Here is a 21,776-nt window from a genome sequence, read left to right as displayed (position 1 = left end):
TGCACATCTAACCCATACCAGCATGTATCGTGCTCATATTATGTATTGTGTCATGCTCAATACATATATACATATAATGCGTGCTCTCAAATATTAAGTATATTTTGGTTCGAGTCATAGGATAAATAATACATGGATAATTAATATAATGTAATAAAAAAATAAATAATCAATTATAGTTAATATAGTATTTGATTTGAATAATATATTATAACTTATTTGATTTGATGGATTAAATTTTATATAAAAATGATAAATTATTATTTTGTCCTTTTAAGAATAAATAAAATATGAATAATATTATTTATAAGAGTAATATAGTAATTTAAATTCAATGATTTGATTGATGTATGATTAATTATTAATGATTTGATTGACGTAAAATAAATAATTAATAGATTAATAAATAGTATGACGAGAAGAACGCGAGATTTGGTAGAATAAGTTATACATGAACTAATAATAACTTTATTGCCAATAAATAATGTAAAGATTACATTAAAATCAAAAAAAATTAATTTTTTTTAATAATAATATTTTATGTTATGGTGATCGGATCATTTAAAAGTCAAAAATAAGATAAAGATAAAAAAAATATTTTATTATGATATGTAATGTAAATCTATTAAGTTGGTTTTTATGTTATTTTCATTAAATAAAAATTGAATGTTTTATAATTGAGAAGATGAGAATATTTTATTTATAAAAAAATAAATATCACAACCTCGAAGTACTTATTATAATCCACTTTATTTAATAATAATAATAGAATAGAATAGAATCTCACGTCATAATATATATATATATATATATATATAATATAGTAGAATATAAATTATAATTTCGAGTTCTTATTCGAGTCATTTCTCCTGTACACATGCAATATTTTTCCACAGTTTTTTTCTTGTAACGTTCAGTTAAAATACATTTGGTTGATTAGTTTATTTAATGCATCAATGATTTTTTTGGAAAATTATGAGAAATATATATTAGAATTAAACATAAACTCTCATTTACATTTATTCTATAATATAGAGGATTGTGTTATTGATCAAGAAAATAGTAAAAACAAAACAAAAAGAAGAGGAAGAAGAATTTTTACCTCATGCGTCTGGTAACTTTTATTTTTAATTAATAAAGCATTCGTGAGTCGTGTCGAAACATTATTGGCATTAATTATTTGGTCAATTGTTTTTGTTTTTTTTTTAGAGTGATTATTTGGTCAATTGTTACCTATGGGAAATAACTACTATATAGTATGATAAAAATAAAATAAAAAAAGATAAACAAGACATGTCATAAAACCATTAACATATTTACCAGTCCTTTTCCAACTTTTTCCAACAGATTTCTTGCTTCATTCTTAAAAGTTTTTCCCACTTTATCTCCGATTCTTTGGGTCTCTTGTAGAAATCGTACTCGTGAACTAGCGGGGGACCTCCTCTTGTATAGTTGTATTTTCCGTGATCTTCGAAATCTTGGTTTTTCGAATTTATGGGTTTTAACTTCGGATTTAGGGGGTAAATGTTTTTGTTTGGATTTAATTTCTTTGTTCTCTTCGTTTTGAATGTAAGTAAAAAAAAAAAAGGAAAAGCTGTACCAAGAAAGGATTTTTACTACCAATTCAAGAATTTGTGGTTTTTCTGAAAAAAGTAATTCTTAATTTACGACTTTTGCTGTAAGAATTCGTGCTGTCTTCTTGGAGTTTCGTGTTTGTGAAATTTCTTGAAGAGCTGGTGATTTCTCGCCAAGGAAATTCTCCATTTTTAGACATTTCTTGATTGAAATCTTCAATGGACTCGAAAATTCCCCCTCCTGTGGGATTAACATTGTGGAAGCAATCGTCCATGGCTCCTGAGCGGGACCACGGGGTCTTTGATGATTTGGTGGGAGAACATGAATCTGATGATGTGAATGATATTGATCCGGGTTTGAAGCTAATGTATTTGGTGAATGAGGGAGACTTGGATGGCATTAAGGAGCTTTTGGACGAGGGTGCTGATGTTAATTTCCGGGATATTGATCACCGGACTGCACTTCATGTTTCCGCATGCCAAGGTTACGCTGATGTAGCCGAGTTGTTGCTCGAAAATGCTGCAGAAATTGATGCCAGAGATCGGTGGGGAAGCACGGTATGACTCGAATTTCAAAATTAGATGGCTTTGTCTATCATTGTTATTTCTTGGATTTGTGCTTTCTTTTTCTGTTGGCTGTTTGCTACGTTAGATAGACCTATGAGGGATTGCAAACTAACTGCTGAATACTTGCCATTTTTAATACTCCAGGTGGAGCTAGATTTTTTTGTTAGGCTGCTCGATTTATTTTAAACAAAAGAAAAAAAGAAGAAAAAAAGAAAGGGTTCAACTTCAGTCGTCTTAAGGTTTGAAATTGAGCTCAATTAGTTTGGCTCAAACTTAATTATTGTTCCTCCATTAAGCAAATGCTGAAACTTTGGCCCGAATAACTCATTGAATTTTGAATGTATTTATAATAAAAACTAATGGATGAATTAAAGCTTGCCAGCGTAAAGTTTGATTATTTCGAACATCAATTGTCCCTGAATGTGCTCATTTGATTCATTTAGTAGTTTGTTTGCTCTAAAATCTAACCTGGTATTGCGTAAACAGCCTCTTGCAGATGCCGTGCATTATAAGAAACATGACGTGATTAAACTGTTGGAGAAACATGGTGCAAAACATTTTGTGAGTTTCCTATTATTCTTTCTGGGCCTCATAGTTTCTTTTTTATGAGAAAGTTCCGGGACTGGTAAAATGTCTCTTTTTCATTGTCTCTTCTATGCTGGAGCTTTATTGTCTTCTATGTTTTTTTTCCTTTAGAGGACTCCCATGCATGTCAAAAATGCCCTCGAGATACCGGAATATGAGATTAATCCCAAAGAACTTGATTTTACAAACAGTGTGGAAATAACCAAGGTACTTTACCAATTTCATTCTTGTATAACCAAACACCCATATTTGATGTCATGCCACACTTACAAATTGTTTGTGTATTTTACCAGGGAACCTATACAATAGCTTCATGGCGTGGAATACAAGTTGCTGTGAAAATACTATGGGAACAAGTTGCTGATGAGGATAAAGTGTGAGATTTTTATAAACGAGCTGACGGATCTGCACTCCTTTTCAACATCTTGTTGTATTACCTGCTCTATTTTTGCAGGAGGGCATTTGGGGATGAGCTTGCTTTGCTTCAGAAAATAAGACATCCAAATGTTGTTCAATTTCTTGGTGCTGTGACACAAAGTAGTCCGATGATGATTGTGACTGAATACTTATCTAAGGTTTCCATCACGGGAAGCAGTTCTGGATGACGATTCTATGCTTTTGATTTCATGTCATTCACTTTTGTAGCTTGTAATTATTTGATTGGCTGTTGATATTGCACATTGCTTGAGTTTTCTATGGAAATTTTCTATGTTTTGATAACTTACGCTTTAATCCTTTCTTGCATGGGAATCGTCATATTTTGTATTTTGAAATTGGATTTTATTATGTCTGAGGCAACATTAGAAGGAAATTATCATGTTGTGAACTTGGTCAATTTTCTTCTTGTACTTCTTACATGGCTCTCACAATGCTTGGAAGTTGGTAGACACCTGTCATTTTGTTATTTTTTTAGTCAGAGTGGCATTTGCTTTATCAAGGGAATTCCAAAATTCATGTTTGATGTTCTTTTACATACTGCGAAGTGATTCTCATAATGGTTGTGATATTGTTGCATATTTTTCTTAGAAATTTTGATGATGGATAATTGGTTGCATTTGGTACATATTACTGATCTATCAATTTCATTGAGAAAACTATATGTTTCTTAGCCACTTAGTGATTCACCGGGAATGGGATATTACTAAATGGGCGAAGACTAGCTACTCATTAAATGTCTATTTCAATTTTGGCAGTTATCTTCCCATATCTTCTCTGTAGAACTTGTGATTTTGTCTTATAGCTGTGCTAATATCATGTTATATTAGTTAAATGAATTTGTGACGTGATTTGGTTTACACTCCTCGGTCTTTTTCAGGGAGACTTGTGTGAATATTTAAAAAGAAAAGGTGCGATTAAGCCAGCTACTGCACTCAGATGCGCAATGGATATTGCCAGGTCTAGTATTTATACTAAGTTGATTTTAAATTTTTTTTCTGTTGCAAGATTTTCCTACCACCTCTTGTTTCATCTAGGCAGTTAATATGTTTTTGTCAGTGTGTGCTAAATGCTGTTTAGATTTGTTTTAGATATAGGTGGCCTACTCTGTTTAATAATTATTTCAATTCGGATCCTATCCTCTTTTTTTATTTTAAAATGTGAGTCACCGCATATAAACTGGCTGAGCAATTCTATTTATATGAAATTTGTTATTAAGCTGATTTGATTTTGCTGACCTGGAAAACTAAAAATAAAAATAGGAACTTGTTCTTATCGAGGAGTTAGCTTGGAGTTGAATGAAACGATGAATAGGTCATAGATGCAGAAATTTGTGGACTCCCCAATCATTTGAATGATGACGAGAGCCATTTTTGTCTCACTATAGAATCGGTCTTGCAGGGGAATGAATTATTTGCACGAATTCAAACCTGAAGCAATTATTCACCATGATCTTCAACCTTCGTAAGTTTTTATCCTTCCATAATTCGTTAACTTTTCTTTCTTCTGCAAAATTTCTCGAAGTATTGTCTTTTCCTTATATTTGACTAAGATAACAGAAACATACTGCGGGATGATTCTGGGCACCTGAAAGTTGCAGACTTTGGGGTTAGCAAGCTTCTCAAAGTTGCCAACAGAGTTAAAGAAGTCACGCCTCTGACTTCTCAGGACACTTGTAAGCTTTTTTCTGCTCTAGAGCTAGTATACTGTTTTGTTGCGCTTTTCAGATGAGATCATTTAAAATTTGACTCTGAGAATCCATCTGATTATGGGTAGTTGAAAAGATTTTATTTGTACATTCACTTATGGGTTCGTCTGGCCATTGACATGATTGCCAGAAATATGATTGGTGGCTAATTCTTTCACATATTTTCTGCATATGGACAGGTCGCTATGTAGCTCCTGAGGTTTTCAGAAACGAAGAGTATGACACTAAAGTGGATGTTTTCTCGTTTGCATTAATCTTGCAAGAGGTAATGGATGTAGGCATTAATGGTTTGCGCGAAGAAGGTGTAGACATCAAACTCTCTAATCTTTCCTAACAATATGTTGATGATGAAAGTGCATTTGCTAGATGAACTATAGCGATGATAAGAAAACAAGAAGAACAGATGATTTTATTTATTAGATTACAGAGACGTTTATGTGCCGTAAATTGATATTAGCTATTTGTTTCACTTTTTTCTCTTGCTGTGTGGCATAGATAGTTATTTAAAAATCCGACGCAGTTTAATCTGTGAGAGGTGATGTTTTTGTGTGGTGAATGCTACTGTTCTGTTAAGTTTCCTTGGGATGTTCTCTCTCGTTTCAGTGTATAATCAGCCGATTTCATTTTCCTCTTCTTGGGTTCTAATGTTTAACGATTTTTTGTTATATTTACACTCTTTTGTATTTTGATAACTGAACATATTACTGTGACTTTATTTCATTCATGCCAAGTTACTATTAGTATGTGACATGATTCTAATTGAAACGATCAATAGCAAATATTTTGGGGCAATGAACTTTGATGCCAAAGGCCCTAAGGTATTGCAGCAACATTTATGATTTTCTCATTGCACTATCCATTCACTTTGGCTCTTGTTCATGTATGAGATCCATACATAAAAACATGTGAGGTGATTTGATGAATTGATGGTGAGTATGATCCAGGGAAGAATGAGCGGGGGCAGTCACTATCCTTGATCTATAAAAAAATGAATTTGAATGTATGATTTTTTCCAAAAATTCAAGTTTCAATGCCCAAAAATACAGTATCCCCCCTAGTTTCAACCTCCTTCGCCTAAAATCTTGGGTCTGCTTAGTATGATTACTTTGATGGTGCAAGATAGTAGAGCCAGTAGTTTCAGGACATAGATTTGGGTTGGAGCCACACCTGCGTTTGTGGATTTTTTCAGAAAATTTCATCTTTTTAAATCTCTTTTTTACGAGTTTATGATCATTTTGGGTCAAAGATGTGTCTTTGACGAATTTCCTTCTTATAAACAGGATTTGATAAATTTATCTTTGTGATGCACTTAACCTTAGATGATTGAAGGATGCCCACCATTCTCTTCGAAGCAAGACCATGAAGTGGCTGCATCTCATGCTGCAAATGAGCGCCCTCCTTTTAGAGCCTCAATGAAGTTGTATGCCCATGGGCTGAAAGAGTACGTATTTTCACTCAATAATGTTCGTTTCTTTTGTTTGCGTATATATTCATGAATCATGAGAAATATTATATCATGTTCCCATCACTCTTGTGCATGTCAAATGCATTTAACATCGATATTTTAGTCTTTCTGAGATCTTCTCTCATAACCATTGAGATTGGCTTGCGAGTGCAACAAATAAGAAAAATATTAGACACAGTCTATGAATTTCCTGCAGGTTGATTGAGGAGTGTTGGAGTGAGAATCCAGCAAATCGACCGACATTCAAACAAATCATCCCTCGACTGGTGGCCATATATAACAGCTTTGGACACAGAAGGCGGTGGAAGGTTTTCTATGATCCTTTTCTTGCCACTAGAAGCCATGCTCTTTAAGCCTGCAGCCTAATGCATTGATATGTTTACAGGTTGGACCATTGAAATGCTTTCAGAAGGAAGATAATAGCTTTGGTCATTCCTCTCGATCTGATGGAAGCATTTAGACTTTTGGCTACGATGCTTCGTATTTTTCATTAATGCTGATTTTTCCATATTGGTGTTATTCTTTTTGGGTATGGTATTTTTTTTTTGCTCATTCTTGTGATTTTAATGAAACTGTAATTTTATTGTAATATTTGTTCGTTGGCCATGTCCAAACAATTTCGCAATGATATGTTTTTGAGTGCTTAATTTTTATTTTCAAAGAAAATCATTAGTCGTGTCTAAGTTCCATGAAATATGACTCTATAAGTAACATTGGCACGCCCGCGGGTGTATAACGCTTTTGTTTTTTAATCCCATTTTCCTGGTTCACTAGAGAACAATTATATTGTCTATTATTTTCAATTGAAAAGGTATTTTGAATTTTTAAGATGTATTTTTCTTTAAACTGAGCATAAAATGACTTTTATAAACCAAAATTATTACTGCAAGCGTTGGTTGGATTCCACTCTCTCAAACAGTAAACCATGAATATTTAATGTGAAGTGTAAATGGACTCATCCCAATGAATTCTACCCCAGAATAGTAATATATAATTGACCATTTCCATTGATTCTTGTTACCTACGATAAATGACATAATTCGTCACCACATACATAAATTCCTCAAAACATACGATCGAATTAAAACAGTAAGTAATAGAGCAAAACACAAAAATACGAATACTATCAAAATCTCTCTTTGTTTTTAGGATTGAGCTAAGCGACTGATATCGTAGGGATATGCGTCGGATGCCTTAGCAGCACGATATGATCGCCGCCCGACCACGATATTCGCCGCTTCTGTTGGATGGAATGCATCCCAGAACAGATACTGGTTCCGGTCTTGGCACGAAGGTTGAAACGGGAGGCATGTTATCTGTCCATTGTTCCTCCCCACACCACAACATCCAGCATTCGTCACCCTAAATCCTGACATGGGAAAACAAGAATGTTAGCCTGTAATGAATCTTGCAACTCTGAATGATCTGATGTTGTGATGTTCAGTATATGCATGCTTACCGAATGACGCAGGACTGCTAATCAAATCCTGAAATATTCCGTAAGCGTCGATGTAGATAAACTTAGCATCCCTTGTATTCTGGTTAAGGCTACCAACCAATCCCTTGAGTTTAGTGTTGAAAAGTTGGTTTGCGCTGTTGATTCTTTGCACGCATGTGGTTCCATCGGGGCTGTTTTGTGCCAATGCATTTGGGCTGCACCCGATTTGGCCTATTCCGACCAAAGCAAACTTCCTAGCTCCAAAGTTATACAAACTCTACACAAGAAATAGAAATGAAATAATTAGGATCAAGAATCATCCAAGAAAAGTAACAAGATTCAAAGGATTAAAAACTTGAGACAGGGGTTGTTACCGTGAGTTGCTGGGAATACTGTTGAATGAGAACGTCCGCATATTGTTGAGGCGTGTATTGGCGGCTGGTGGGGTAATAGTTAGGCATGAAATAGTTGTTAAGGTAGTCGTTGCTGCCTATTCCAATGGAGAAAATGCACTTGCTCAGATAATCTGCAGCAGTGTTTTCGTCGCCGAGTATGTTCACAATCTGAGAGACTGTGTTCTTGTAATTGTTTATTTGTCCCGTGAAATCGATCCGGGCGCCCTGTTTAACAAGATTTTGGTATGAATTATTACTCTGTGCTAGTGTTGTGAAGCATCACGTGCCTTTTTTTTATTAAAGCCATACCAATTGCCGGCCGGTTTCCTGTCTGATTCCGGCAGCAGCAGATGCATAGTTCACTCCCCTGAGTATTTGCTGGCCACGGGCGGTGGCGTACGGCGGGATGTAATCATCAAAGCCTAGTTGTTCAGCTGTAGAACATGATCCCTTCACATTAGTCATGAAATTATTAATAAGTATGCAAGAGAGAAGTAGAAAAATAGCTTACCAATGACATCGACTGTGGTTTTACCATTGGAAAACCTCCCAGTCGGGCCAGCAGGGAAATCAATCCCATAAGGCAAATAATTAGCTCTGGCCAGTGACTGAATGTTATTGTTGTTACCATTGTCCACTAAGGAATCACCAAATATGAAGTAACAGGGGACCTGAGGATCCGCCGCAGCCCGATTCAAAGCGAAAACGGCTACTAACGCAATAACCACCAGCATCCATCTCTGAATCCCACCACCCATTTTCGTATATACGGCGAATTCTTGTGTGCTCTAGTAAGTGTGAATATGTTAAGAGGAAGAATGTTTCTGTGGCATGAATGAAGGTTGAGAGCATACATATATATAGTATTGGGAATGGGGGACATGCAAGATTTTCAGAACGGGGTTGACATTTTGGGAAAGGTTTGGAGTTTACAGAAATGTGGTTGGATAGATAGATGCATTGATTTCACGCGGACGTGATGCGAGATTTCGACGGTGATCGATGGTAATGTCGATTCTTTGTAACTTAGATATTTGGAAGCTCAAGTGATCTTGCATGAATAAATTTGATATATTAAATATTTAACTTTTGTACAAGGTTACTATTCTAAATGTTAAATTTTAATTTGGTTGTGCAATATACATGTTATAAACTACGTATGTTCAAATCAATTTTAGATAGTTAGATTCAACATTAGGATCCTATTTTTATGCTAGCATGAATTCTGTCGTGTATGGAATGATATTTCGATTTATGTGTTTAAATAAAAACATACCACAAATCATTTCAACTTTACTGTGATTAGTTTCAAGTTCCATGAATAATCATTGACCATATATCATCTCTCGACCATATATATCCAGATTATTACTGACTTTAATTCACAAAATACTAGCGAAACATAACAAAGCAAATCAAAACTTTAAGAAAATCCAGCCAGAAGAATCGAGCCAAACTATTTAGATAAACGATTAGAATCAAAATTTATTCTTTATCTTTTTTCACTGGAAAAGGAAAAACAATGATAAAATAAGTGGGGTAATCAAACTAATTTTTCAACAATTAAACTATAAAAACCACGATCAGGTCTAAATCGGGCAGTTCAATTTGATAAAGAATGCTTGTGCATTAGTAGAAACTTGATACTATGATCATGAGCACACCATTAGTAATTAAGTTAGGTAGCAAAGCAACCACTGAATTTAATGTGAAGGACTAAGTCGTGGGTGGTAACGTGTTGTGTTTTACCAGTGTTTACATGTAAGTGAAAGCTATTAATTCCCCATCCCTTCTTCACATGGCAACGGTATACAAAATTGTCAACTAGTTTAAAGTAGTTCTCCGGCTATGAGAAACGATTAATGCGGTAGAAAATGCAACACCAATCACAGATAAATGATTCAATATGAATATAAATTTAATAAACAGCAAACGGAGCGCCACGGATTAGGCTATGATTGCATTGACTAATAGGATGACATGCATTGATTGCACATGGACATGGGATAAAGGCTTTGAAGTTTTTGGTGCTGTTGTTTCAATAAATGAGGCAGTTGAAGCAACAATACTTCAAAAAGGTTCACAAGCAAGTGCCTGAGGATGCCGGTCTCCATCACCGGCACCGCACGCCCAAATTTCAACGCTCTTTTGTAGGGTACCTCAAGCTTCTTCATTACGTAAACGTTTAGTCCTGGCCTAATCTGGCAATTTGGATGGAACTCGATTTGAACACGGAGGACTCTCGTGTGTGCTTGTATGAATGTAATATGCTAGGAACACATACAAGAAAAAGCAAGTCTACTTCATTCGAATGGAGGGATATAGCAAAATAGAAATCCAATGCGATGTCAGTTCAATTGTAATTTGTCCTATGCCATTTTGAGAAACGACTAAACGATATGTGCTCAATCAAAGATCATGAAAGATAACAAAAACAGTTTCTAAATAAACAGTTCATGCATGTTACCAGTTAGAAATCAGGAGCGGGCCAATTGGAGAACGCAGGGTTAATCAAGATAGTCAAGCACTGATTCGAGAACAGACTTGTGGCTACAGTTGCAATGCAATTGAACCCTTTTCCAAAGAACAGACTTGTGGCTCCAGTTGCCTACCCATGGGTAACAAGATAACTTTTGCATCATAGAAACTCACTTCCGTCTACACAGGATATTCAACTATAGGCTTGAAAACAAATCATGTGATTAAACAAAAACAAGCTGCTTTGAAGGCCAGAAGATGCCATTCAACAATTTATCCTTGAAAGAAGCAATACTCCAGAAAATAAAATCGTGGACCCAAACAATCACTCTTAAGAAAAAAACTCTGAATAGACTACATTCAGCTAGAAAGTAGAAATTTCATGCACAATCATCATGACACCATTTACATAAGCATATAATAAGGTTATACCCGGTGCAGATATTACAACAGCGACATAGCTCAAAAACTCTTTGCTGCAACAAAATGCTCATCCTGTGGTCCTCACATTTCTCAGGCAATGGGGTGAAGGGAAATGGAAAACTCTAGTCAGACACTTTCGCTACAAAAAATATATCCTCCACCAGAGAAATATCTGTGAGGCAACAAAAGTGTTTGAAAGGTGCACTCCACATGGCTCAGAGAAGTTCATTCAAGCCATAGCACAAAATTCATTTTCGTCGTATTGAATGGTTCTTCACCACACAATACAACTTCTCTCACAGCTCCGTCTTCGTTGAGGCATAGGCATATTGACTAACAATGTCCTTGAAAACTTGGATAAAGCCCTGGAGGTCATTAGCACCCAACTCAAGGCAGTCCTTCAGCAAATCACCCTCCACAACTTCTTTCTGCAGCACCTCCAACCATTTTCGTGTCGAGCCCTGTCATTTCACCAGCATTACACCATTACCCAACAATTAAATTATCACCATATAAAAGATATCATAGACGATACAGGTATTCTGAAAATGAACATATCGGTAATTAGGCATTGTGAACTACAGACCATACAGCAATTTTGAGATATTTGCGCATGCACAAATACACGGAACAATTTCCGAAATGCCCGTCCAAGATAGATTTCATTTCATCAAAATGCAATTGCGTGGCAGACAAAACAGCCAGCCCCCAGCAGTTATTTTAAACATTAAAGAAGTACTGCAATTAGTAAGAGAAAAGGAACAAGTTAACCAGAAAGACATACGGATTGACCAAAAACTTTCAGCAGACGTGTGAAGATCGACGTCGAAACCCGTAAGATATTCCCGTAATTTCGACCTATCCAGGCCACCCTCCCCGCGTCCGAGTTGATTCGATTAAAGTCGCCTACAGCCACCAACAACTCCTTCAGATCCGGCAGAACGGCGGCTAGGGTTCCAAATGACATAGGATCACTCCACGCGAAATTCTTTAGAAAATCCCATCCCGTATTCAAAACAAACTTGTAGAATCCAAGGCCCGTCGCATGCTCGATATTCTGAGCCAAATTCCTGGCCCGTGCCGCGCCAGCAACGTCGCCGCGAGCAGCTCTGAGGGTAGCTACGCGAGAAGCGAGGGAATGGGAAAGGGACACGAGGGTGCGGTAATTGGCGAATAATAAGGAATGAGACAGCGTAGTAGATAGCAGAAGCATAGAAATGAACAGAATCAGCGGCGGAGAAGCCGCCATTTATGGCCGTGGAATATGTATAACCGGAGTACTTACCATTATACTGAAACCAACTTCGAAATATAAACCTCTGGCAAAACGGGCCAAACGGGCGGCCGGTTCACAACCCGTCGGTGTCAAAACAGGCCAATAGAAGCCTTGGCCTAGGATAAAGGTGTCAAAACGGGCCAATGGGACGGGCCGACCCATAACCCGTCGTAACCCACCATTACGCGGGGCGGGGCGGCCCATATTTTAGGTGGGTTATGAAAACACCAACCCAACTCACTTATTTTAGATGACAGAGCGGGTCAATCCGGCGGGTTCACGTGTAAATTGACGAGTTTTTGCGGGCCAACCAGCAACCTACCACAACCCATCATTAGGTGGGACGGGACGGCCCATCCCATCTTTTAGACGAGTTGGAAAATTGTCAACCCAATCCACCAATTTTGTATGGCGTGACGAGAGCATATTTTGACACCTCTAGCCTAGGAGGTTCGGGAATGGAGAAGAAAGAAATCATATGATTGTTTATAAATGATAGTAGCATTTTGCACACGCAGTTGCTTATCAAATTATCATATTAAATAATTTATAAATAAAATTTGTTAATTTAAAAAAAAATAAGAAACCAACTCAAAAGGATAAACATATGTGAGATTTGATTTTTGAATTTTAAAATTAAAATATATTAAACTTGAACTATGAAATGGTGAGAAAATTGCATGAACTTAAATTAAAACTGTTAAATAATATTTTTTTTAATTTAATCTTGAAAGTTCATATAAAAATACCAAACAGTAGTTACTAAGACACCATCGTGCTTTATTATATATATATATATAATTTCGATTACATGGACAACTGTCATGGATAACTACGTCTGCTGAATATTTATTTAAAACTAATTTTTTAAAAATAATCGGGGGCCCATATCAAGGTAGGGCCGTGGGTGGTTGCCCGGCCCGCAATACCTTAGGGCCGCCCCTGTTGAGGAAACATTGCATTTAAGACCTGGAGGTGCATGTTCGAATCCTGGGAAGGGCAAAAACTCCCCATCAGGGGGAGAAGATCATGAGAGAGACATAGGTCTCTACATAAAAGGGCGCCCTTTTATGTAACGACTCACGTCCTTCCACCGCATCCCTCCCCAGCCTATAGCATGGGCTCGGATCGCATGGTTCGACAAACATCGCACTCATGACCTCCCCACTCCTGGTAGTGAGTTTTTGTCTTCCCCAGGGATCGAACCTTCCACTTCCAGGCTTAAGTACAAGTTCTTATCATCCCTGGTACCATTGAGCTAGGTGCGCACATATAATGAGGAGGTTATTTTATAAAATAAGAAAATAATAAATTTTTCCCACATGCTGTTTAGTTGGCTCTTTGAAATTTTAATAATAAATTATGAAATTTTAATTTTTGTCATATATATATTTTTAAATTTTTGATAATTTAAATCTTTTGTTCCACTAGAATATTGCACAGAACATGCATGTCAATTATCTACATAACGTCGACTCTACATTGATCCTACGTTGAAATGATAAAATTATAAGAAAAACAAAATAACTGACTAATAATGCAATTTGATAGTAAAGAAGCCCAAATTTTTTTAAAAAAAAATCCATTTCCACATTAAAAAAAATTCCATTTTTTCCGAGTATTGTATCAATGCATTGTGTCATTAAAAAAAGAATTTAATTACTTAATCAGATAATTATTTGACTTTAATTTGTAATTAATAACATGATTTGGTTGTCACCTGTCACAAGTTTTAGACTGATAGAATTAGACAAGGTCATGAGGCACAAATGTCGTTGGTTTTATATATAAAAGTTAAAACATCACGCGTGTAAGAAAACTAATGTTTTTAGATTTTTAATAACTCATTTCATTTCAACTACACAAATTTGTTTGCTTTTCATGCAATTAATAAAATCATTGTAAAAAAGTTTATGAACAATCTTCCTATTTCAATTTTATTTAATCTATTCAAAAGATTATTATACCTTTAATTTCCAGTACTTATTAGTTAATGAGTTAAATACAAGAAAAAAAAACTACTGCATATTTGCTATAATCGAAAAAAAAATGAAACCTATAAAATTGAGATAAAAGGAGTATTATTTATTAAAAACACAACGTCACTTTCACTCCATAAAATATATAAAACATGCCATTAATATTTGTTTTGTTTTTTGTTTTGAGTTGAAAAAGTATTTTATTTCCAATTTGCCATTTGTTTCAGTTCTTGTTTACCTATGCAAACTCGGTCGCGCAAGTTTGTATATTTTTTAAGCTGCTGTTTGATCATTTCTTGTTTAGTTGTTTAGTTGTTTTGAATATATATATATATATATATATAAATTTTCAGTTGCCCGATCAATGATGTTTAACTCGTCTCCGATCACTAAAACCCGGTACCGTGTTTTAGTAATGCGAAAAATAAAAAAAAACAACTAAGGAAACGAGGTGAGAAAATATTGTTGGGTATCTGAAAAGTCCTCATACAAAAAATGAAACAAGTCCGAATACGGAATATTGTTAAATGTTTAGGGGAAAAAAGAGGCAAAATAACTTCATAATATTCAGATTTTATTGCCTTGAATTTGACCATGATAATTACTAGTATCTTGGTCCTTGGATACAAGTGAAACGTACGTGCCCGCCAAAAAATGTTTGATTTAACATTTTTGTCACGGTGTTATTTATCAATTAATGAATGAACTAGATAGTAATTATATTTTCATATAAGAAGTTGGGAACTATACGTTGTTTTAGAAAATCGTATTAAGAGGTTGATTGTTTCCGTCCCAATTAATAAAATTTTATAAGATTTATAAGTGTTTGTAATGTAATTTTATAGAAATTTATTGTGTCAATCATTTTCATAAAATGAGAAGAGATAAAAAAAAAAAAAATAGTTATATTAAACTCATTGTAAATTTGTGCTTATGTGGGTCTAGACGAGGCATGATCCGCGTGATAATATCAATGTGAAAAAGTAGCATTGACCACAAATTTTCATTAAAAATTACTTGTATGTGCACTTGGTTGATAATTTCATCAAGTAATTTTATTTTTTTTAAAAAAAAAAGAGGGGAAAAAGAAAAGAAAAGAAAAGAAAACAAACAAAATGCAACCGATTAATTATTATATTGGCCGGGGTAGAATGCTTCAATTTAAAAAGAAAAGATTCGATGATAAAAAAATTTTTTTACTTGACTGAGTATATATATACATTTTTCAATAAAATTTATCTTACCTAATCGTATTTGTTTATCACCGTTGACTAAGAAAGGAAAGTCATTTAATTAACGACATTAGTCTTCATTTTCACTATTAATTAATTAATTAAAATTTTGAATAAGGTTTTGGTCTAAAAATTAAATTCATTAAATGAGAATATTCCGCCGCTCTTTTATTTTTATTTTTATTTTTATTTTTAAACAAAATGTGAACTGAATATTGTAGTATTTGTTTCATATCAGGGTTCATTAAGCACTAAAAGTTATGATTACTGAGTTTTCATTATTCAATTCCTAAAAGTTGATCCAAAGTCTAAATAAAAATTTCGTATGAAGCATTGTAGTGTCTTAACTTATCATTTAATTATATATAGTCACTAGTAATTCTTAGGAGAACCAAATTATTATTATTATTATTATTATTATTATTATTATTATTATTATTATTATATGACGTGGAAATTCCAAGTCGTTACTTTTTGGTGTGCATTGGATATAAATCTCCGGATTAATGCAATAGTCTGCAAACTGTGTTTGCCAGATAAACCGTACGTACTAGGCTAGCCCTGTACGACAAACTATAGTATTCCAAGAAATTGTTGGTAGGAAGAATCGAACTCTAGATCTTGAGTTTTGGTCAATTGCTCACTTACTCCACTAACTAGGACACCCCTCGATGGCATAAACCATATTGTTGCAAGGAACAAATCAAACTGATCTCATGTATATCCATTTTTTGTTGTTGATAATTTCATATATATATATCCATTAGTTTACGTTGTTAATGTCAAACAATGAATTAACAATATTGTATATATATGCTAGAGAACAAATCAAACTCTCATGCATTCTTAATCTTCGTCCTCCCATTTGTTATATATATATATAATCAAACCTAAATAAATTAAAATATAAAAGTTCCACCACCATTATTGAAACATGGCTAACAAAGTTAACCTGGGGAGAGATCATCTGCTTCTATATAAACTGCAAGAGAACATCATCGGTCTGAACAAATCAGCATCTCTGCAAGAATATATATACAGTAAATATATTGAAGCTTGCGATGAAAATGAATAATTATTCGTTCGTTGTTTTCTCAATATTTCTAGTACTGTTGCATGTCTCATGCATTTCATGTGCTGAACGACAGGTATTTAATTAGAAATTGTCTAAACTTTTTTTTTTTTTTTTTTTTTTTGTAAGTTCTCTTTAATATTCTCATAGATTTCCACCTTCCAGGTCTATATAGTGTACCTTGGAGAGCATAGTGGCACGAAAACTTTTCAAGAAATTGAAGATATTCATCATTCGTACTTGCAAAGCGTAAAGGGTTCGAAAGAAGAAGCTAAAAAATGTATAATTTACAGCTACAAGAACGTTATAAATGGTTTCTCAGCCTTGCTCTACCCCGAAGAAGCCGAGATGATAGCAGGTCAGTTCATCATCGATCATACATAGCTCAATTTCATTTAAATTATATAAATATTGTTTCTAATATATATATTAATCATGCTTTTGATCATATATATATATATATATATATATGCTGATAATTATATATACACGGCTAGCAGATATGGATGGGGTAATATCGGTGTTTCGCAGTCACCCCAGAAACAATAGGCTTCACACGACAAGATCATGGGATTTCATTAACTTGCTGGAAGCAGATTGGGATCCTACACAAGTCAATGGAGAAGGATTTCTGACTAGTGCTGGTTATGGAAAGGATGTCATCGTTGGGGTACTTGATAGCGGTAAATTTATTTCAGACATACATATTTCATATTCCTTCGCTTCTTGTTAATTCCTAGCTACTGAATCCCATATTCATATGTTGTCATCAAATTTCTGTATAACATATTGTAAGGGTCAATAACTTAAGAGAACAAGAAAGATGACAAAAATAATTAATAAAATAATTGATCAAAAAAGTCAGAGGAAAACAAAAAACAAAATATATTTATAGTAAGTTTTCAAATAACATATATAATTTTAGGGGAGGGTTATTTAATTTGACCCCAAATTTTGTTAATCTCACTCAAACTTGCCGTTTTATAAATTCACGAGGTGACCATAATATACCTTTTATCATTCTAATTAAGTTTTTGACATAAATAAAGCCAATAAAAATGGTAGTAAATACTTTCCATTTTATAATCAATTACAATTCCATATTAATATGAATTTTCGTTTCATTTGAGTTACTTTTCTCTCAATTTACTAAAAAGTTTTTTCAAAATTTTGGAATTTTATTACATGATAACATATTCAATATTTACTTTACTTTTTAATACAAAATAATGTCATTTGTGTCTCATAATTTATTTAACTCTTAATTTGTTTTTTTAATAACTCATGTGTCATAACTTTTCAAAATTTTAATGGGAACCAAATAATATTTTCAAAAGTTTTTTCAATTAATTAATTTAATTTTTTATTGAGTTTCAAAATTTTTTAATTTAAAATAAAAATATATTGAATTGAAATTCTATACATGCATTTATATATAATTATTCTGAAAAAGGCTGCATCTTAATAAATTTTAGAATTTATTTGAAATTTTTTCTATTCATGAATTGAATTTAACTTTTATACTTTTAAAGCTATAATTCTATTTATATTAAAAACTAGAGAAATAATGGCACAAAAACTAATAAAAAGTAAAAAAAATATTTAAATAAAAATTAGAAAACATTTTTTAAAAAAATTAACTAGAATGAATGTATTAATTAGCATTTAATAATTATACGTATTATATAAAAATAACATGATGCAGAGAATATTTTTTATTACAGTAAATTGGTGGGAAATGTAAATGAAAGAAATAAAATTCATGTTATGTAATTTTATGAATAAACACAAGAAAATTTAATAGAGGGTATTGGGTGCATATGCTACAAAAATTAATAAGAGTAGTAAGTGGTATTTACCGTATAATATTGGTCTTTTAATGAATTCAAAAGGTAGGTTGAAGTGTGATTAACAAATGTTGTGTTACTCCCCATAATTTTAGCATGTTTATGAGGTTTTTTTTTTTTTTTTTTTAAAAAAAGGGCCTGTTTATGAGTTAAAAATCTCCGAATTTGTATTTAAATTTTCAACTAAAAATGGATGAACATATAACATAAGATGTACGTATATATATGTCACATCGTAGGCGTATGGCCCGAGTCTGCTAGTTTCAGCGACGAAGGGATGGATCCTGTGCCAGCATCCTGGAATGGGACTTGTGTGGAAGGGGTTGCCTTCAATTCTTCTCATTGCAATAGGTACGTGATGCATGTATTAAAGCTAATCGATCGTTATATATACATTTTTCTTCCCCATATATATAATTCGCACACTTCCAATTAATTAATGTACCTAGCTATATATATAATGAGGAAATATATATATGGTTTTTAATTATTTGCAGAAAATTAATCGGAGCTCGTTACTACTTGAAGGGTTACGAAGCAAATTTTGGGCCCATAAACCAGACAAATGACTTGCCATCACCTAGGGACATATATGGCCACGGAACTCATACATCATCGACCATAGGTGGACGTCGAGTGGACAATGCTGCCGCGGTCGGAGGTTTCGGCAATGGCACGGCTTCAGGGGGAGCCCCACTAGTGCGATTGGCCATCTATAAAGTATGTTGGCTGGTTCCCGGCCAAATCCCGGCAGAGGGCAACACCTGCCTGGACGACGACGTTCTAGCTGCGTTCGACGATGCGATAGCGGATGGAGTACAAGTGATCAGTGCGTCCCTAGGTAAGTCCGTTGCCGTCCCATACTATGAAGATGGGGTTGCTATAGGAGCATTACATGCGGCCAAACGGGACATTGTGGTAGTTTGCAGCGCTGGAAACAGTGGTCCTTCTACGTCTACGGTGACTAATGTGGCGCCATGGATCCTCACTGTTGGGGCCAGTAGCATCGATCGAGTTTTCTCCTCTCCTCTAGTTATTGGAAACGGCATGGTTTTGGAGGTACTTATATACGTACCTAGCTAGCTAGTCGTTATTAACAATATTGAATGCTTATATATAATATATTTTAGTTTACACAAAACTAAATTCTTTATTACAATATATCAGGGACAATCAGTTACTCCGTTTCAGAAGGGGACCTATCCACTCGTTTATGCAGGAGACGTCGAGATTCCAGGCACAACAACCGATACAAGCACCGGGTAATTAATTGGCCTGGACTCACATGCATATATAATTAATATATAGAAAATTTTGTAATTAGTCTTATATATTTTGTACTCTACGGTTAATTGCACATACAGACTTTGCGGCAATGGTACACTTTCGCCTTCTCTTGTAAAAGGAAGAGCGGTTTTCTGTTGGAGAGGAGATACTTTGGCAACATTAGAAGTTCAAAGGGCAGGTGGCGTAGCAACTGTGCTTGGAAATAGTTTCGATGGAATAGGAGTGATTGGCAGACCTTATTTGATCCCAGGAACCGTAATCCTTTCAAATGAAACAGCCGGCCTTTTAAATTACACAGAATCTCAACTAAATCCATCCGCAACGTTGATTCCAGCCAGGACTTTAATCGGCACTGCACCCGCCCCATTCGTCGCCAGTTTCAGTTCTAGAGGCCCTAACTTGATTGAACCCAATATCCTCAAGGTGCTAATTAATTAAAACATTCTTCTAATTAATCAAATTAACGACTCTGTTTACGATTCTTTACTGGATATATATATTGCAGCCTGATATCACAGCTCCAGGACTGAATATACTGGCAGCATGGAGTGAGGCAGCTTCTCCTCTAAACGTGCCTTCCGATAATCGAGTAGCTAAGTTCCAAATAGATTCCGGAACATCCATGTCTTGCCCTCATGTTTCAGCAGCAGCTGCACTTCTTAAAGCCATACATCCTGATTGGAGCAGCGCCGCGATAAGATCCGCGCTTATGACGACCGGTAAAGAATTAATCCCCACATATAAGCATGCACTAGGTCATGATATATGATATTCAAGACATTTCTTGAACATATATATATATACTAACGTGACAGTACTCTTGCATGCTTCCTACTTTTTTTGCAGCAAAAGTAACCAACAACTTAGGCAACGAAATAACAGATTCACTTGGTGATCCAGCGAGCCCATTTGACTACGGGTCAGGCCACATCCAGCCATCAAAAGCAGTAGATCCTGGACTCGTCTACGATGCTTCTTACACCGATTATCTCCTCTTCCTCTGCAACAATAGAAGCAACACATTCGATCGAGATTTCACCTGTCCGCAAGATGTACCTTCTCCAAGCAATTTAAACTACCCATCACTAGCAATAAGCAACCTCATCAATATTGGATCTTTATCTGTCACCAGAAGTGTCACAAATGTAGGCACGCAAAACTCTTCCTACTCACTCATACTAAACACCCCACCAGGTTACGTGATTGAAATCAGCCCACAAACTTTAAACTTCAGTAGCCTTGGGGAAAAGCAGAGCTTCAGTATCACCGTGACGGCCGGAACCAATGCCAGCGAGTTTGCATACGCATACGGTTCGTACAGTTGGAGTGACGGGATTCATCTGGTCACAAGTCCTATAATGCTATCTCTTGCATGAATACCTTGATGTTATCCAAGAAAATAAGATCTTAATTTATATCAAGCAACAGTGAACCATTTTGAATGGTCATATTTTATTTGTAAAAGGATCAAACAAATTCTAAGTATATGTTGGCATGTATGTGTTTGTCTTCAATAAATTGGTTTCAAGAATATAATTAAACATATTATTCGTGGGCATTCGTAAGATCGTAATTGATTAAGCTAATGATTTCATGTTGAGATGAATATTGTGTAATTTTAAATCGATCCATTTTAACCAATAGTACGAAATAATAATAATAATAAGATTAAAATATTGCTGCGAATAAGAAAAAAATTGATTCGAAATATTGGATGTAAACGCATAAAAATGGTACAGAAATATACTTTTTTTGATTGATTTGAGTGGATACTTGATTAAAAGGATCCCTCAAAATTTTTTGATTGATCTGAGTCTTGAGTGGATACTTTTCGTTTATTATTACTATTATTATTATTATTATTATTATTATTATTATTATTATTATTACGAGGATCGAATCATAGTATTTTTTTCTTTTTAGAGAATCATAGTATGTACGTAACCAATCATGATGCTAATTATGGGACCATCGTTGGGATAAGAAGGAAGTTTTAATTAATCATTAAATTTATC

At 34.6% G+C, this 21,776-nt stretch overlaps 4 protein-coding genes across 5 annotated transcripts; 2 read left to right on the top strand and 2 right to left on the bottom strand.

Moving 5' to 3' along the window:
- The first annotated feature begins 1,315 nt into the window (after positions 1 to 1,315).
- On the top strand, positions 1,316 to 6,981 carry LOC140867438 (serine/threonine-protein kinase 12-like). 2 transcript variants are annotated; one of them, XM_073272511.1, is made up of 12 exons: positions 1,316 to 2,132; positions 2,628 to 2,702; positions 2,838 to 2,933; positions 3,020 to 3,102; positions 3,181 to 3,301; positions 4,042 to 4,121; positions 4,563 to 4,625; positions 4,721 to 4,836; positions 5,049 to 5,134; positions 6,189 to 6,310; positions 6,531 to 6,642; positions 6,720 to 6,981. In XM_073272511.1, exons 1-12 carry the CDS (start codon positions 1,794 to 1,796, stop codon positions 6,792 to 6,794), a joined length of 1,368 nt encoding a protein of 455 aa, XP_073128612.1. In that variant the 5' UTR covers positions 1,316 to 1,793; the 3' UTR covers positions 6,795 to 6,981. The 2 variants fall into 2 exon arrangements, 1 of the variants encoding a protein (XP_073128612.1); XR_012145145.1 differs by lacking the exon at positions 6,720 to 6,981 and having other exon boundaries at positions 6,150 to 6,310; positions 6,531 to 6,557.
- A 337-nt stretch (positions 6,982 to 7,318) lies between these two features.
- Positions 7,319 to 9,007, bottom strand: LOC140864572 (GDSL esterase/lipase At5g45670). Its single transcript, XM_073268836.1, has 5 exons — positions 8,679 to 9,007; positions 8,477 to 8,601; positions 8,147 to 8,392; positions 7,794 to 8,049; positions 7,319 to 7,703 (listed from the first exon to the last, which is right to left on the bottom strand). Exons 1-5 carry the CDS (start codon positions 8,923 to 8,925, stop codon positions 7,480 to 7,482), a joined length of 1,098 nt encoding a protein of 365 aa, XP_073124937.1. The 5' UTR covers positions 8,926 to 9,007; the 3' UTR covers positions 7,319 to 7,479.
- A 2,028-nt stretch (positions 9,008 to 11,035) lies between these two features.
- LOC140866603 (uncharacterized) lies at positions 11,036 to 12,356 on the bottom strand. The gene is made up of 2 exons (XM_073271630.1): positions 11,853 to 12,356; positions 11,036 to 11,529 (listed from the first exon to the last, which is right to left on the bottom strand). The coding sequence occupies exons 1-2, from the start codon at positions 12,315 to 12,317 to the stop codon at positions 11,365 to 11,367; spliced, it is 630 nt and encodes a 209-aa protein (XP_073127731.1). The 5' UTR covers positions 12,318 to 12,356; the 3' UTR covers positions 11,036 to 11,364.
- A 4,229-nt stretch (positions 12,357 to 16,585) lies between these two features.
- On the top strand, positions 16,586 to 21,137 carry LOC140867095 (subtilisin-like protease SBT5.6). The gene is made up of 9 exons (XM_073272172.1): positions 16,586 to 16,703; positions 16,793 to 16,985; positions 17,128 to 17,310; positions 18,714 to 18,825; positions 18,972 to 19,533; positions 19,642 to 19,736; positions 19,839 to 20,184; positions 20,267 to 20,480; positions 20,608 to 21,137. Exons 1-9 carry the CDS (start codon positions 16,617 to 16,619, stop codon positions 21,135 to 21,137), a joined length of 2,322 nt encoding a protein of 773 aa, XP_073128273.1. The 5' UTR covers positions 16,586 to 16,616.
- Positions 21,138 to 21,776: the final 639 nt, after the last annotated feature.

The sequence above is a fragment of the Henckelia pumila genome, chromosome 4, assembly GCF_033568475.1.
Source record: "Henckelia pumila isolate YLH828 chromosome 4, ASM3356847v2, whole genome shotgun sequence".
In the NCBI taxonomy this organism is placed as follows: Eukaryota; Viridiplantae; Streptophyta; class Magnoliopsida; order Lamiales; family Gesneriaceae; genus Henckelia; species Henckelia pumila.
The sequence above is the reverse complement of the archived record's forward strand: the minus strand, read 5'-3'. Positions and strand labels throughout refer to the sequence as shown.

What these genes read in the sequence shown, in the direction of transcription:
- LOC140867438 (XM_073272511.1), top strand. Translation starts at nt 1,794, where the DNA reads ATGGACTCGAAAATTCCCCCTCCTGTGGGATTAACATTGTGGAAGCAA. An exon ending in CACCATGATCTTCAACCTTC is followed by an intron (nt 4,626 to 4,720) that starts GTAAGTTTTTAT and finishes CTAAGATAACAG; the next exon opens with AAACATACTGCGGGATGATT. An exon ending in GACACAGAAGGCGGTGGAAG is followed by an intron (nt 6,643 to 6,719) that starts GTTTTCTATGAT and finishes ATATGTTTACAG; the next exon opens with GTTGGACCATTGAAATGCTT.
- LOC140864572 (XM_073268836.1), bottom strand. Translation starts at nt 8,925, where the DNA reads ATGGGTGGTGGGATTCAGAGATGGATGCTGGTGGTTATTGCGTTAGTA. An exon ending in AACCACAGTCGATGTCATTG is followed by an intron (nt 8,602 to 8,678) that starts GTAAGCTATTTT and finishes CATGTTCTACAG; the next exon opens with CTGAACAACTAGGCTTTGAT. An exon ending in AGTATTCCCAGCAACTCACG is followed by an intron (nt 8,050 to 8,146) that starts GTAACAACCCCT and finishes TTTCTTGTGTAG; the next exon opens with AGTTTGTATAACTTTGGAGC.
- LOC140866603 (XM_073271630.1), bottom strand. Translation starts at nt 12,317, where the DNA reads ATGGCGGCTTCTCCGCCGCTGATTCTGTTCATTTCTATGCTTCTGCTA. An exon ending in TGAAAGTTTTTGGTCAATCC is followed by an intron (nt 11,530 to 11,852) that starts GTATGTCTTTCT and finishes GTGAAATGACAG; the next exon opens with GGCTCGACACGAAAATGGTT.
- LOC140867095 (XM_073272172.1), top strand. Translation starts at nt 16,617, where the DNA reads ATGAAAATGAATAATTATTCGTTCGTTGTTTTCTCAATATTTCTAGTA. An exon ending in AATTCTTCTCATTGCAATAG is followed by an intron (nt 18,826 to 18,971) that starts GTACGTGATGCA and finishes AATTATTTGCAG; the next exon opens with AAAATTAATCGGAGCTCGTT. An exon ending in ATCCGCGCTTATGACGACCG is followed by an intron (nt 20,481 to 20,607) that starts GTAAAGAATTAA and finishes CTTTTTTTGCAG; the next exon opens with CAAAAGTAACCAACAACTTA.